Source organism: Trachurus trachurus (genome assembly GCF_905171665.1).
Source record: "Trachurus trachurus genome assembly, chromosome: 7".
NCBI classification, from domain to species: domain Eukaryota; kingdom Metazoa; phylum Chordata; class Actinopteri; order Carangiformes; family Carangidae; genus Trachurus; species Trachurus trachurus.
Window position 1 is genome coordinate 11,340,975 of NC_139901.1, and position 14,929 is coordinate 11,355,903.

At 39.7% G+C, this 14,929-nt stretch overlaps 1 protein-coding gene across 1 annotated transcript in view; it reads left to right on the plus strand.

Annotated features, from left to right (window-relative positions):
* ctnnbl1 (catenin, beta like 1) overlaps positions 1-14,929 on the plus strand; it is a 59,813-nt gene that overhangs the window by 31,461 nt on the left and 13,423 nt on the right. The window contains exons 12-13 of the mRNA XM_083974720.1: positions 3,289-3,386; positions 5,258-5,338. Of these exons, the coding sequence (XP_083830846.1) occupies positions 3,289-3,386; positions 5,258-5,338 (179 nt within the window). The remainder of the gene's footprint in view (positions 1-3,288; positions 3,387-5,257; positions 5,339-14,929) is intronic.

Here is a 14,929-nt window from a genome sequence, read left to right on the forward strand (position 1 = left end):
ATTTTGGATACTTGCATTCATTTAATTTGCTCACAGAAACAGAATTATTTCACAAAAACCAAAAACTACCAGGGTCAAAATTATTAGCCCCCCTGATGCTTATGGTCAGTTGTGTATCCTTTTTGCTGGATAACAGTGTAGAGTTGTATGTTTTAGTTTTCAACAAGTCTCTGACGCGTCTCCTGTCGAATCCCAGTCCATTCGTCTTTAGGAAATCTCTCAAGCTCCTCCAGATTTGATGGCCTTCTGACGTGGACCTTGGTCTTCAGTCCACCAAACAGATTTTCTATAGGATTCAAGTCAGGGCTTTGTGTAGGCCAGTCAATAACATTCACTTTGGTCCTCTGGAGGTAGTTCTTCACTAGGAGTGAATGTTATTGACTGTCCTGAACAAAGCTACTTGAATCCCATTGAAAATATGTTTGGTGGACTCTGAAGACCGAGGTCCATGTCAGAAGGCCATCAAATCTGGAGGAGCTTGAGAGATTTCCCAAAGACGAATGGACTGGGATTGGACAGGAGATGTGTCAGAGACTTGTTGAAAACTAAAACATACAACTTTACGCTGTTATCCAGCAAAAAGGATACACAACTGATTATTTGGGGGCTAATAATTTTAACCCCGGTAGTTTTTGGTTTTTGTGAAATAATTACGTTTCTGTGTGCAAAATAAATGAATGCAAGTATCCAAAATACAACTATGATGTTTGAGAACACTGTGTTAAAAATTATTTGCTCTGTTTAACAGCACTTGGGCAAATATTTACAAAAAAGTGAAATTTTCGTAGATGGGCTAATAATTTCGTCCTCAATTCAATGCTCAATGATGGTATCTTACCACAGACTACGGGGTTTGATTTGTAAGAGCACTTGTCTTTCTTGTGCACATCTTTATTCTTTATTATGCATTTGATTATCGCTGTTTTTAGTGACCCTTTCCTTGTTTTTTATTTGTTCCTTGTTTTTACTCTTGAGATTCAAGTGCAAAGGTGCACATGTAAATGAATTATTGATTTGTTACCTGTACTAAGGACAAATGAGGAAACAGTTTTTACTCAGCCTTGCCCTCTATCTTGTAGTTGCAATGTAATCCCGCTTCCACCCCTTCACAAACCTCCACGCAGCGGCCTGTGTTTGGTTTTTAAACTCTTTGGAGAGAAAGTTCCACAGCCAGCGATCAATAGCCTCCTCAGCAGGGCGTGGAGGTGGCGACATCAATTACCACTCGGATCAGGTTGATAAAGTAGTGTCCTTTTGGAAATAGCAGTTAGCCACGTTGTCATTGTGTAAAGGAAATGTTGTTGTCTACATGAAAATAAAGGAACCTTGGACAAAACCTGAGCACACAGCATCAAATGCATGTAACGTCTGTCATACCAGAGTAAGGTCCATCTAGAGTGTTGTCCCATCTGCTGTCATAGGAAGTTTACCGTGACACACTATGTTATTTTTTTGAACGCATCACAAACCATTATATGACTGAGTGATTTTAGCCCTAATTTGTGAAAATGTCTTTAGCTTTTTGACTGTCTGGTCATAAACCAAAGTAAATAATGAAAACTGAGATATAACAAAGGTTATTATGTTTCAAATTTAGCAAGCCATGAGTGTCTGTGCCAAGTTTTGTGTAGATCCGTCCAGGTTTTATTCAAGACTTAGCATCCAAAGTGCCTTTAAGTTGTGCCAAATAACAGGAAAACAATCTACAAAATATTATCCTTCATTTGAAAATTCGGAGTCCCTTTTGATGTGTAAATTAAGTAATAGCCTTTGTGTTATTTGGTCATTATTTAAGGTGTCTTTGGACTTAGACTTAGATACTTTATTTTCATTGTCATAATAACACAGTTTGCTAATAATAATAAGTAACCTTCTCAAAATGTATATTGTAATCATCAATATTTAATGTTATAGAAAAATTAAAACCACATTTTCAAGGACTTGAATTACATCTCTAATAATAATTGAAGGATTAAGTCTAATAGAAGGGTAAGATGAGTGTTTCAAATAGGTATCTCTCTCTCTCTCTCTTTATCCAGGGCTTCATGCTCACTGAAAGAACAGTAATTATCAGAAATAACCAACGCTGGTGGGACACCACCATTTCCTATTGGACCCTCTTTTTAACAGAACATACCCCCATTCAGTTTTGTCTGGTATTTCAGTGCATTTTCCTGTCCTTTTATGTGCCAGCAACCGTATTGGTATTATAGATGGATAATCTGTATATTCTGAGAGGTCTGACATAAGAGCAGGCTTTTAGTTTTGTCAGCGTCTTGTGGGCAAGGATGCTGTGGGTCGTAAGGGAGCGCACAAAGGGAGCTGACAGCAAACACGACCCCTTTTAAAAAGCAGAAATGGGATTGATTCCTGTACTCTTGTTGCTTAGCAACTGCAAAGCCTCGTTGAGAGAGAATATTGACCTCTTGTTGATAAAGTCCAATTACATTTTTTTCTCCACTCTGTATATCCACAGATTCTACAGTGTCATATTCCACTCCCCCCCAGTGTGTTTACAGTGTATTCTTCATTCAGTATCGTAGAGAAATATTATACTGTGTCTACTTGTCACCTACGGCTAAAGCCTGTGAGTAAGAAAGTCTTCGAATAGGATATCACATCTGTCAAAGCATGAATTAGTCGACAAGGGCACTCAATGGGACTAACTCGTTTTTGTAGCTAATTTAGTCAATTAACATGTTTTTAGACCTTCCCCTCATTAAATGGCCCTAGAGCTGCCACGGACAAATTTCTATCACCTCGAGAAATGTTATTCAGCCACAGCCAAAACCATTACACATGTTCCAGCACGCCTGAAAATTAAAATTGATTCCTTAATTTCATTAACATTTTCTCCTCCTCTTGTTCTGTGCACTCTCCGTAAGAGTATCCATGCTTAGCTGACTGCGTGCTATAATTGCAAATTATCAAGTGCTAATCGATTTGTTCTTTCACAAGGCTCTGGGTGTGAGTGTGAATGAGCTCTGCGGTAATCAGTTTAAGACTATTTTCACCAAGGAACTTTAACAGCACATAGGCTGGTTAAAGCACATCACACCTGTTGGATTGCAAAGCCAGTTTAACGTAAAACACAATGAAATCTCCATTGAAGTGCTACCATGTAAGAGGCTTGTATACTGTCTTTGTCAGTATAGGATTTATTCTGTAAAGGTATTATGCGTATAAACATCCCATGTGATAAAGTTAGACTATGAGGGAATCAAGTTGCTGTCTTGTTGATCTAAATGAGGATGTTTTATCTTCACTTATCACCTTTTCTCTCCCTAGAACACGTTTCCTCCATCATCGCCTCCATGCTGAGAAATCTCAAGTCCCAACAGAGAAGCAGACTTCTCAACAAGTTCACAGAAAATGACTGCGAGAAGGTCAGTTTCCTACATCCCCTTTTCCTCCTCTGTCTTTGTACTCCTCTTCTTTGTTGCTACTCCTCTTGATTACCACCTGGCTTCTTCATCAGTAGACAATGATATTACAATATTATCTCTTACTGAAAAAACCCTTTTAATCTGTAAATCAAGAAAGAGGTTTCATGTTATTTGGTAAAATTTAAGCTCTCTTGTTGCTTAAAAAGCCCATAAAAGCCTAACAAAACCTTAACAAAAAATGTGCAAAAATCCAATAAGATAACACACATGTTATGTGTGATACAGATGTCGTGGCATTTGTTCATGCAACAGAGATATTAATTATGAATAGCCAGCAAATAATTATGTAGCAATTTAACATTCAACTAGTTTCAAAAATATATGAACTGCTCTCTGCACTTATTCCCTTGTGAGTTTTCCATGCAGCAAACACTATGTAGTGGGTGAGTCAACAAGTGGACAATAAAAACACAGCCATGTTGTTTAGCTGACATTCAGATTGTTACTTATTAAACCATGAAAATGTGACATTATTGATAATAATGCCATAGAATCAAATTCAGCAATTGAAGCAACATTTTCTGACCCCCTACACCCAATTTTCTATCCAATGAGTGTTTTTCAAGCCAGTTTGTATACTATTTGCTCGTTCCAACTTCTAAAATATGAAGTTTGTTTCCTGTGTTCTATAACGTATGAGAGTAAATGTGCTGCTTTTTAACACTTATAGATAAACATAACTTTAAAGATGTTGCTTTGGGCTCTGGAAAGATATAATGGGCATATACCACTAGTTTTTTTCATCAACTCTTAGCAGTGGATGCATTAATGGAGTCAAGTAAATGGCAGATGAATCGATAATATAAACTAAGTGAAATGTTGTTGTTTTATCTTTCATATAGTAAGGCTTTGTCTCCCTTTCACAAATTAAGAAACCTCATTAACTATTTAAGATGGAATTAAGGCCTTGTGCAGCTTTCACATCTCAGTGTCTAATTCCATGTAGCTGAAACATGGGTAGAGATTGTTAATTGCTTTAAATTCTAATAAATTCATTTGATCGGGGCATAATCCTTTGCATGGTATTGTCTCCGTAATTGAACTGGACTGATATAAGAGATAGAACAAGAATGTTGCAGGAAAACAATGCTGTGACGCTACGTGTTAATTAGCTGTTGTGACGGTGCTCATTCTCCTTGTGCACGATCCCATCAAGGCCAAGTGCACGCAGGCACATCAGAAGACACTGAGCCGACTCCATCTGACTATTTTTGTCAATCTTATTTTTACCCAAAGCTAGAGGCAGGAGTTTACAAGGTAGATTAAATTATCTCAGGTTCACATGCGGGTCACTCAATCAGGCGTCAGTGATTTCACTGCTCTGTACCTGTGTATACAGATTCCCACATGTTACCGACCTTGAGAGAGTGATTAAAACATCATGCTCCATTTTTTTCCCCAAATAACTCCCACTTCTCCTCTCACATACACACAAATGCCTCATATTCATCTGGTTGCTCAAGGCCATTTTAATAGGACACTTGACTTTTGATGTAGAAACTGTCTGTCATTGGCTTCATCCTGTCTCCTCTAGTTTTATCTCCATCATCCATATCCTTTGTGGATTTGATAGTGTTTCATGATTGTTTATTTCTATAAATAAGCATACTGAAAAAAAATAATTTATTCATGAATGATTAATAAAAACATAATTTGAAAAAGGGTGAAATATTGATCCTCAAACATAATGACAAATAGGGAATACACAACCCATACTGCATTATTAAATCTGTGTTATCAGATTAGGTGCCGTGTGTCTGTTGCATCTCTCATTTGTCTCTTCGTCTGCCACCATTTCGCTCTGTCTTCAGGTTGATCGTCTGATGGAGCTGCATTTTAAGTACCTGGAGGCTGTTCAACAGGCTGACAAGAGGATCGAAGGAGAGAAACATGTAAGCAATCTTTCCCCTCCCCTCCCTCCCTATGTCCCCTGCGTCCTCCTCCCTGAGCTGTGCTTATATGCACGGGCTTCATATTAACCAGCTTGATGGATGGATGGATGGATGGATGGACGTTTTTAACTTTGATTTATTGACCACAAATGACACGCCATCAAGGAATTATATCCAACCAGAACATCATTAGAGAGGTAGTGATGCTCTGTAGTATATTCTTGGTATATTAGTATAAATGTATGAGTATCTGATCTGACCCTGACCTCCACAGGCCAGACCATAAAATCAGTTCTGCTTTATTAATAACAACGTGCTGTGTTAAACTAATGATAGCAATTCATCATCAGTATCGATTTAGTTCCTTCCAAAAAGTCATTCAACACAAAATTTAAATTGTACTTGTGTGAATTCATCCATAAATCGGTGCCATACAACGTTGCAACAGCTTTTAATCTTAATAAACCTTTCGTTTTAATGTGCTGTTTGGACGTGGTTACAGTTCAGTTGTAGTTGTTGTTGCTGTGTGGGAACATGCTCCATTTAACAATGGAGCAAAAAGTCTCCAGTGAGCACCAATACAAAAATAGGAACAATAAATATTAGAATGAAAAACAATGCTAATTTTACATTCTGCTGAGATTAGTACATAATGAATAAATTACTGTGCATGAGTCAGAGTGGCTGCTACAGAGACCATAGACAATATTTACTCAGGATTTATGTATGGCTTTTTCTTAGGAGCCAAAAAAAAACTTAATTATTGTGTTGTTTTTAAAGAAACTCTGCCACATGACTTTTGTTACTAAAATGGCCAAAAGGGGTGTTGTGTTGTCAAAATGTATAGCAATGTCCCAATGCAGCGGATTTATCTCTGCTGCAGAGATTATGTCTCCAATCAAACATCCAGCAAAAGTTAAATCTAAAGCACTGTTTCTGTTGGACAAATGCAGCGAGTGACTTGAGACAATAGCTGGATGGACAGAGGACCAACTCAGCACAGCAGCACCAGAGCAACAATGGAGCAACTTCTTATTTTTCATACAATTCAATGTCACTATTTCCCACAGGTCACCACTACCGTTGCTGTGATATAAATCGAGTGGCCAGTAATGGTTGCTAAATACAGAAGTTCATACTTTCTGTTTACAGGAATGATAGCGTCATAATCTTCCACTGATTTTTCATAACTTCATCACTAATCTTCCTGGTGAGCTGGCAACATCTGGCTTTTTAACAGGTGTTTCCTCACACACCATCGTCCTCCTGAGCACTTACTGTAATTTTCTCCTCAAGCGATATTCCAACTCCATTGGCAGAAAACCATTTTATTTTTGTGAACAGTTAGGTCCCAGCACAACACACACATCAGATCTTACTCTAAAACGTATGAATTTTTTATTTATCAGTCTGACGCATCTGTTGCAGTAACACAAATACGTAGTCCTCATTTTCATTTGCAACAGGCTCAGTAAATAAATAATAATAATAAAAAGAGTTATCATCAGTCATGTTACAAAATTCACATTTGATTTGCTGGATGATGTCACATCTGGAGCTGCAACGATTTAATTGATCCGGTGATGAACAGAACATTTACTCTGATGATTGGTTCTTGTCTTGAACATTTGATTCTTTTCTTTTATGTACATAATGGTAAAGTGAACATTTTTAGGCTTTGGTAAAATAGTACTGATATCTTTTATTTAATTGAGAAAATAATGAGCGGAGCTTTTTTTTTCCTTTCCTTTTCTTATTTGACACCATTATGCTGATATCACTCTGAACACAGCTACAAACCAAGGTTAGTTTGATTTCCAGTGCAGCTCTCATTATTGTTGTGCTGGTTAGCACTCAACAAAACACGGTCCGGAGAAAAGGTCCGTCCCCTTTAGTCACATTTAGAGTAGTAGTGGGTCTTGTGAACAGCTGTTCAATGAGACAAATTAAGCAGCTGAGTAAAGAGGTGACAATATAATCAGTTTGTTGTGGTCACTGCTCTGATGACAAACAGAAACTATCTCTAGAAATAAGTTCATATTTTTGGAAAATTAGTTCTTAGGGCTTGACTTGGGTCAATTCTTTTTCTATAAACCTTCAATTGACCTGCAGAGGAACGGATACAACAGAAACAATAACCTTCCAGTACAATTGTCTGCAAATGGGAAAAACACAGACTCCAATCCCACCGCACATTTGTGGATTTCATTATCACTTGCTAGATAAAATAAATTCAAATTGCATTACAGATGCTCAGATATCAACAAGGATCCCTGTTATAAAGGGTTGGGGGAGGGGGTGTCGACCCCTTTTTGGGAGATAAGATGTGCAGTTCCACACAGTGTCACATCCAAAGCCCAAAAGAAAAAGACAAAAACCTCACGGTCCTGCTGATAACAATATGACAGTTTACAGAGGAATGGAAAAGTTGATAGCAGTGTGTGAGGGCCATATTGAGCTGTCTGTGTGTGTGTGCCAGAGTGTTGAGCTGTGGGCTAGACAGACCGATGGAAGGACCCAGATAGACGATACGTGGCCAGGCAGGGGGATAATGGCTTCAACAGAGAGAGAAAGAGCATCTAAGAAAAAAAAAGGCAGAGAGAGATACCGTAAATATCAGGACAGGAAGTACAGTCATGAGAGGAGGAGTGGATTTTTAAAAAGGGAAAAGCAAGAAAAAGGAAGAGAGAGGGATTTCAAGTGAAAGAGGGAATTATGGGGTGGAGGGAGGTATGGATGGAGACGGATAAGTGTGAGATTTCTATCTGGAGATGACAGAAGATTAATTTCTCCGACAGACTTCATGGTGGGATCTTCAAGAAAAGGCCAGACTGTTTGACTTTTTTTTTTCCTCCCCTCCCCGTCTTTTTTCTCCCACCGTCTCCCTCCTTCCGCTGCTCTCTCGCCTCTTCCTCCAGGATGAGGCAGAGTATGACTTTGTGATAACCTGGCGATAAGAAACCTCATCTGCGTGTGCCACTATCTTTTGAAGCCACACAGTTTAGCTTTCCCCAGGTCACAGCTGCTCTGTGAGCCGCCACACACATGTGAACTGATAAAAAACCTGTTTGTGGCAAAGCAACGCTGTTCTATTCATTATAGACTAAAAAAAACACTTAATAATTTGACCACCCGCTGTTCCTAGCTCTGGACTTGAAAAGAACTTCCAGACCTCTGGCATTATAAAAAGTGTTATAGATAAAAAATAATCCTGCAACACTCTACAGAGCCTTCTGACATATGAATAATGTAATAACATACTTTAATTCCTAGCATCGAAATTTTCTGCACTGATTTATCGAGTATAATGTTTTAATTTCACTTAAAAGTAACTATGTTGTGCTGCCGTGACTGAGGAGGTAGAGCAGATTGTCCACTAATCGGATTTCGTAGTGTCCTTGGGCAAGATACTGAAGTCCATCTGCCCTCTGTGTATTATTGGTGTGTGGTAAAAGAAAAAATACTGTCTTTATGTAATAATGTGGAAATATGAGTGTGAATGGGTGAATGTGCCCTCTACAGTGAAGCACTTGAGTGGTTCATGCCAGCGCCGTCGTTTTACCTTTCCATACAGATTATGTAGCCTACACTTGACGCAAGATGTCACCAGGATTTCAATACTTTTATTTTGCTACATAGCAAAATAATCATTAAAGCAGAAGTAAGCTGAATGTTTGTGTTAATATAAGTCTTAAATAGTTATATCTTCCGACAGCAATCAGTTATATAGAGTGTTTGGTCCGAAACACGGGTCTGTCAGTCACTCTGCTCTGCTGTAAGCCGAGGAGAAAACTTTCCTTGTATCCTACAACCTTTATCCAATGAGGAGAGAGAACGGCATAAAGGGGTGGTCCTCTCTGTGTGTGCAGCCAAGGGATGCACGTGCATGTGGTGACGTAGGGACGAGGGCGGGGACTGCTAACTCCATCTGCTGACAGGAAGTTAGCCAAAACGACCGGATTGCTTACTTCTGCTTTAACTGAGAAAGAGAATAAGTTAGATTCCTTTAAAGACCAAGTGATTAATTTTATTTTCTGTGCAACGTTAGCTGCAATACTAATAAAAGTAAACACATAGTTTTCTACAACGCATCATGTCGGCTGTTTGGCTCATCATTTGGTCGATTCTGGAAACGGCAAACGTTCAAGATCAACTGAACTAAATTTGGCTTTGCATTTGAAACTGCATGATGGCAGGTGAGTATTATTAAAATTTGAATGGCACTACTACTTAGTGCGGTTTATCAGTCTTGCAGCAATGCTCACCACTACTTTTCATAGCTTTCTAAAAGAGAAAATACGATAAGCTGAGAACAGAAATAATGCTTTATGCCCTCAAACATCCAGGAAAAACAAACCTTGTTTACACACTTATTTTTGTAAAAACAGAAACATGAAACACATTTAATAACCAATGATTTACTGCTGAACTTAAATTTGATATGAATATTAGGCAGTGTTTACTGTGCGGTAGTCTACCAGCAGCTTAAACACTAAAAGATCAGAGTCTGAACATCTCAAGTTGTGCACTGTACGCTGTGCAGAATGTAGCATTCATCCTGGTCCCTGGTCAGGTCAGGAATAATTTGTGTAGCTGAGAGATGGTTGCATGTACAGTATCTAGTAAAGTGAAAGTATTAAATCTGATCTGGATTAAAGGGAATTTAAATGACAGGTGTGTATGGCAGTGATGGTAACCTTCAGCGTCCGAATGTGTTAGCATCCTCACTAATGTTGACGCCGAGTTCAGCTTTCTACCGTCTGCTTACATGAGTGATTTTAAAAACAAATACCCTAATCTGAGCAGTGGTTTCTCATCCAGGCTGTGAAATAAGTGTACTGTGTGTGTCCTGTTCAGCTCAGCAGATAAAGCAGAATCTGTGGCTTTCTTCCTGCTACAACCCTAAAACTGAAACAACCAGATGGTATTTTGGGACTGTGCAAATCAAAGCTTCCACCAAATGTCACATGTTACGTTAAATAACGCGATAACAACACCAACCCAGTTCTGTCCAGCGCCTCAGCTGAGGCGGCGGCCGTCAGCAGCAGCAGCAGCAGCGGTGGCGTTTTATCTCTCTCTCTCTCTCTCCCTCTCTCGTGCCTTTTGGTTTCCCCCAGTTAAGCCTGTTTTTAAGGGGCGGTAAGCAAAATGTTTTTCCTCTGCAACATATTATCCACAGATTTCTCTGTAGGATAGTGGGGGAAAAAAAGCTGCTGCTGCTTTTTCTCTGCGTCTCGAGCCCAGTCCCTTTAATAAGCTGCTTATTTTCCTCCCACCTTGGTGTCTCTCTTCTCTCCACTCTTTCTATCCTTCTCACTCCCTTTCTCCTCCTTAAAGCTGCTTTTTCCAGCCACCTATATTCCTCATTTATGACTCCCCTCCCTCGCCTCCTTTCTTTCTCTCATCTCTCTTTTCCCAACTTCCTCCTCCTCTTAATTTTCATATCCTTTCTGTCCTCTTTGTTGCATCTTCCCTATTTCCTTTTGTCGCCTTTGATCCATTCACTTGCTCCATTTCGTCTTTCTGCATCTTGTCATGCACCTTTCATCCTTCATCATCTGCTCCCTCCTCCTTCCTCCCTCCCTCCCTCCCTCCCTCCCTGTCCTTCCTTCGTCTTTCTCCTGTTTCTTCTCTCCTTCTTCCCGTCTAATGTTGCTGCTTTCACCTCACTAGACCTCGTCTCAGCTCTCAGCTTGTTGGTAACAGCTCTTGGAGATTGATGAAGCTCAGCAAAACATGGCTGAGGCCAACCTCAATACTGCAAAATGCACAGCAGAGTGCACTTCACTAGCACCTTAAAAACCCAGGTGCTCACTCTGTGTGTGTGTGTGTGTGTGTGTGTGTGTGTGTGTGTGTGTGTGTGTGTGTGTGTGTGTGTGTGTGTGTGTGTGTGTGTGTGTGTGTGTGTGTGTGTGTGTGTGTGTGTGTGTGTGTGTGTGTGTGTGTGTGTGTGCGCGCGCGTAGCAGAAATTGCCTGGTTTAGCATTGCTGACAGCATACCTTTTCAAATAAAGTCTACATAAAGTTTGGATTGGTTTTACACCTTGATGCGACATTATCCAGTTTTCCTAGGTCTTCCAAGAATGGATAAAATGTCTCTCTTTATTCTCTCTATTCTCTCTCTCTCTCTCTCTTTGTTATTTATCTTCCTCTCATCGTTGCTCTTTCTTGCCTGAGTTTCTCTCATCCATCATTTCTCCCGTCCAAACTCACCTTCACTCATTAGTTGAGGATGACTGTGTGTGTGATACACAGTGGTGCTAAGTGGTGCTGCTGTGAAATGTTGATCTAAAAACTCCAGCCAGGTTTATCAGTTTATGTCAATTAAAGAGCTTTTTCCTGGAGGCCGGGTTATTTATTCTTGAATCGCACTGAGATGCCTGAAAATTACTCAGTTCTCCTGTTTCTTTTTTTTTTTAAACTTGAACTTAATCTAACTTATTTCCTACAAATTACATTCACGTGCATCTAATTTGTAGTGGCTAAGAAGTTTTGGAAGAAACAATAATGTTATTTGTAACAGACAATTACACTATGAGGCATTACTTGCGTTGCAGGGCAGGAAGCAGCATCAGGATGTTGTGGATTTAGGCTGTTTATTTCATTTGTTTGTTTACTTGTTGGGTAACAATTTATAACAACCTCACACTATTAATCAGTAGTATCACAGTAGTATCACATTGATACTTGTTAGTATGTGATTTATAAACAATTATACATGCTTAAGCTCATCTACTGTATAATGTGTTTAATGTTTGTATTGTTGAACCTAATGACTGATGGATTCAGCATTTATTACTGAAGTATTATAGCAGTTACAAACCAGTTATTTAGAGAGTTGTCTGTGGTTCAGTACTAGTTAATTTGTTATGAATTGCAGTGTTTATAATAAGTGTTGGTTTGATTTAATCAATAGAATTGATTTATCACCTAGCTCAAGTACCAAGTACCTCCTTCCTCCTCTGCGCCCCACTTTGTGAAGCAAACGCTAATTGTTGATGCACCCTGAGGACAGGACTGTTGTTGTTCTTTTTTTTGGAGATTATCATAACTTGAAATCAGCACGTTGTCTCCCAGTCTCACTAAGTTCTTTTTTTCCTCAAACTTTACCTCATTATCAACCTCTGTGTCTCTGTTTTTAATGAGGATATCTAACCTCTCTCTTCTTGGTGTTTGCTTAAGCTTCATAAAGAGCATTACATCCTACACACACACACACACACATACACACACATAGAGTCACAGTGGGTTTCTGCAAAGTGCTGACAAAGAAATAACTTTAATTCTGCATCTAAGCATCCCAGCGGAAAAGAAAGCACATGAATAACAACCATCCACAAACACACACACAAACACACACAGAGGAAAGACATAACGCATTTTCAAAACCGGATGCTTCATTAAGGAACACATACCAAGATAAAGGTTTGTGTTCAAAGGCGCACACTTTTTGAACACACGTATGGTTTCCAGAACACATCATCAGCACTCGCAATACACACATGGCCTTACATAAATCATACACACCCCATCACACAAACACTTTTGCACAATGCAGCTGAGTTACAGTAGAGGGACCGAGAGTGAAAATCACTGCTTATTACTTTGTCTGTACTGTAGCCAGGCTGCCGGGCTCCCCTGAGGTTGCAGTAATTGACTTGTCCAATCCCTCCTTTAAACACGTTATTCTTTCTCTGCTTCTTCTACCCGCTGTTTGCCAGAGGGACTGAGCTGCCACACAAAAAGATATTGGCCGCAATGTCAAAACTCACAAATGGACAAAACTCTGCGGCTGTAATGAATACTGCCACGCAGCCCACATCCCATCGGGTTTTAATATCCCAAATATCTATTTCCACTCGTCACGATAATGAATATTTAATGCACTTATCATCGTTCTGAACCCTCCACTCTCTTTACACATTGAAAGGTCTGGCTTTTGATTCATCATGCATGTTAAACATGTTTTTAACAATGAAGCTTCCTGGATGGTGCAGAACGTGATAAGACCCTATTTGAAAAATGTTTGTCTTATTTTTCCCCTGATAAGTAGTGGAGGATGTAGTGCACATGTCAGGGGTTATAGAAGTAAATGTCTGGCGTTGACTAAGATTTACAATTGCAGCGACTAGGTATTCCCGATGTGTTACAGCTGGATAGGTCATCTTAATCCTCTCTGTGAGCCTCTGCAACCTATGGAGACCTATAACAGCCTTATCTCTCCAGGTTTGTGGATGCATTTACGTGTACAGCTGCAGAAGCATAAGCCCGGCTTCCACAGGTGATTTCTGTATGTAGAGCGATCTGATGCACTCAAGTGACAGAAAACACATTGTTTCCTAGAAAGTAAGGAGGATGGATTAAAAATGAATGTTTACAACATAAATTGTTAAGTTATGCAAGAGACAGTTTGGCATGAATGATCTTTCTTGACCTTGGAGACAGTTAAATGAAAGGGAACTGAACTGACCACTTAGTTGCTCTTTCCGCAGCATCCCATTTTGCGTCTTTGTTTTTGATTCTGTTTTGTTGTCATGATGGTTCAGTTTTGTCGTCATGCAACCATGAACTAGAGACGTTATTTTGGGAGTCCTGTGGGCCACAGGATTTCTATGGGATTCAATTTCACTATGAATCACGTGAGTAAAAAGTCAGTGGAAGCGTACGTAAAATAGCACTTTCTCTAATATGAATCAATGTAATCTTGTTAATTTTAAACATAGTGCCAGTCTTTCTGTTGTCCTGTCTGCTCTAATCGATGAAGAATGTGTATTGTGGATTGAGGACAGGCTTGTGATGATGGTCTCGGATCATCAAATCACCTATAGCCCATGCCTTTGCAAATGTCAAGAGATATTTGGCTTCTTCTCACATTTTTGTCGTGGGAAAGGAACAGGACTCGAATGTTTGAGTGGGAATGGGATGGGACAGGAGTGTAAAAATCCACCCCCGTGTCACCATCTACCACGAACAACAGCTGGGAGTAGGTCACAGTCATTGACCATGAATCAATGAAGAGTTGAAAAAGAGGCCAGAGACCATCGTTGAGCTAAGACAGAGCTCAGAGAGGTCACAGTGGCTGATAGAAGTGTCATCAAATTGGCAGTAATTTGGTCATAGACCAAGGAATTGGATTAATAGAAGTTCTGACCTGATGATGGGACGAATGGAAAGTTGAGAGGTCACAGATGTCTTTACAGTTCATCCAGAGGAGAACATGAACGCACCACGTTAAGTGGGGATCCAGCAGTGTCCGCCAATCATTTGTGTGCAAGACACTTACGGAACCTCAGTAAATTGTAGGATTTATTTGAATGTGTTTTGGACACCACTGTGTATGATGGATGTTGACATTACTGCGTCGCCTTGACGTCTGAATGAATGCATTCACCTCTGATTGTGAACACACCTTGCTGTGGAGCATACTGTACTTCCTCTTATCTCACTGCTACACACATCATAGACCAAGGCGCTGTCGCATTGTTTTCTGTGCTTGTGATAAAGTCCCACGTCCTCTGCAGCTGATAGGCTGACGGCTGTAATGGAAACCTGTGGATACGCAGTAATTGAGTTGTCCGAGAGCCTCCCAGA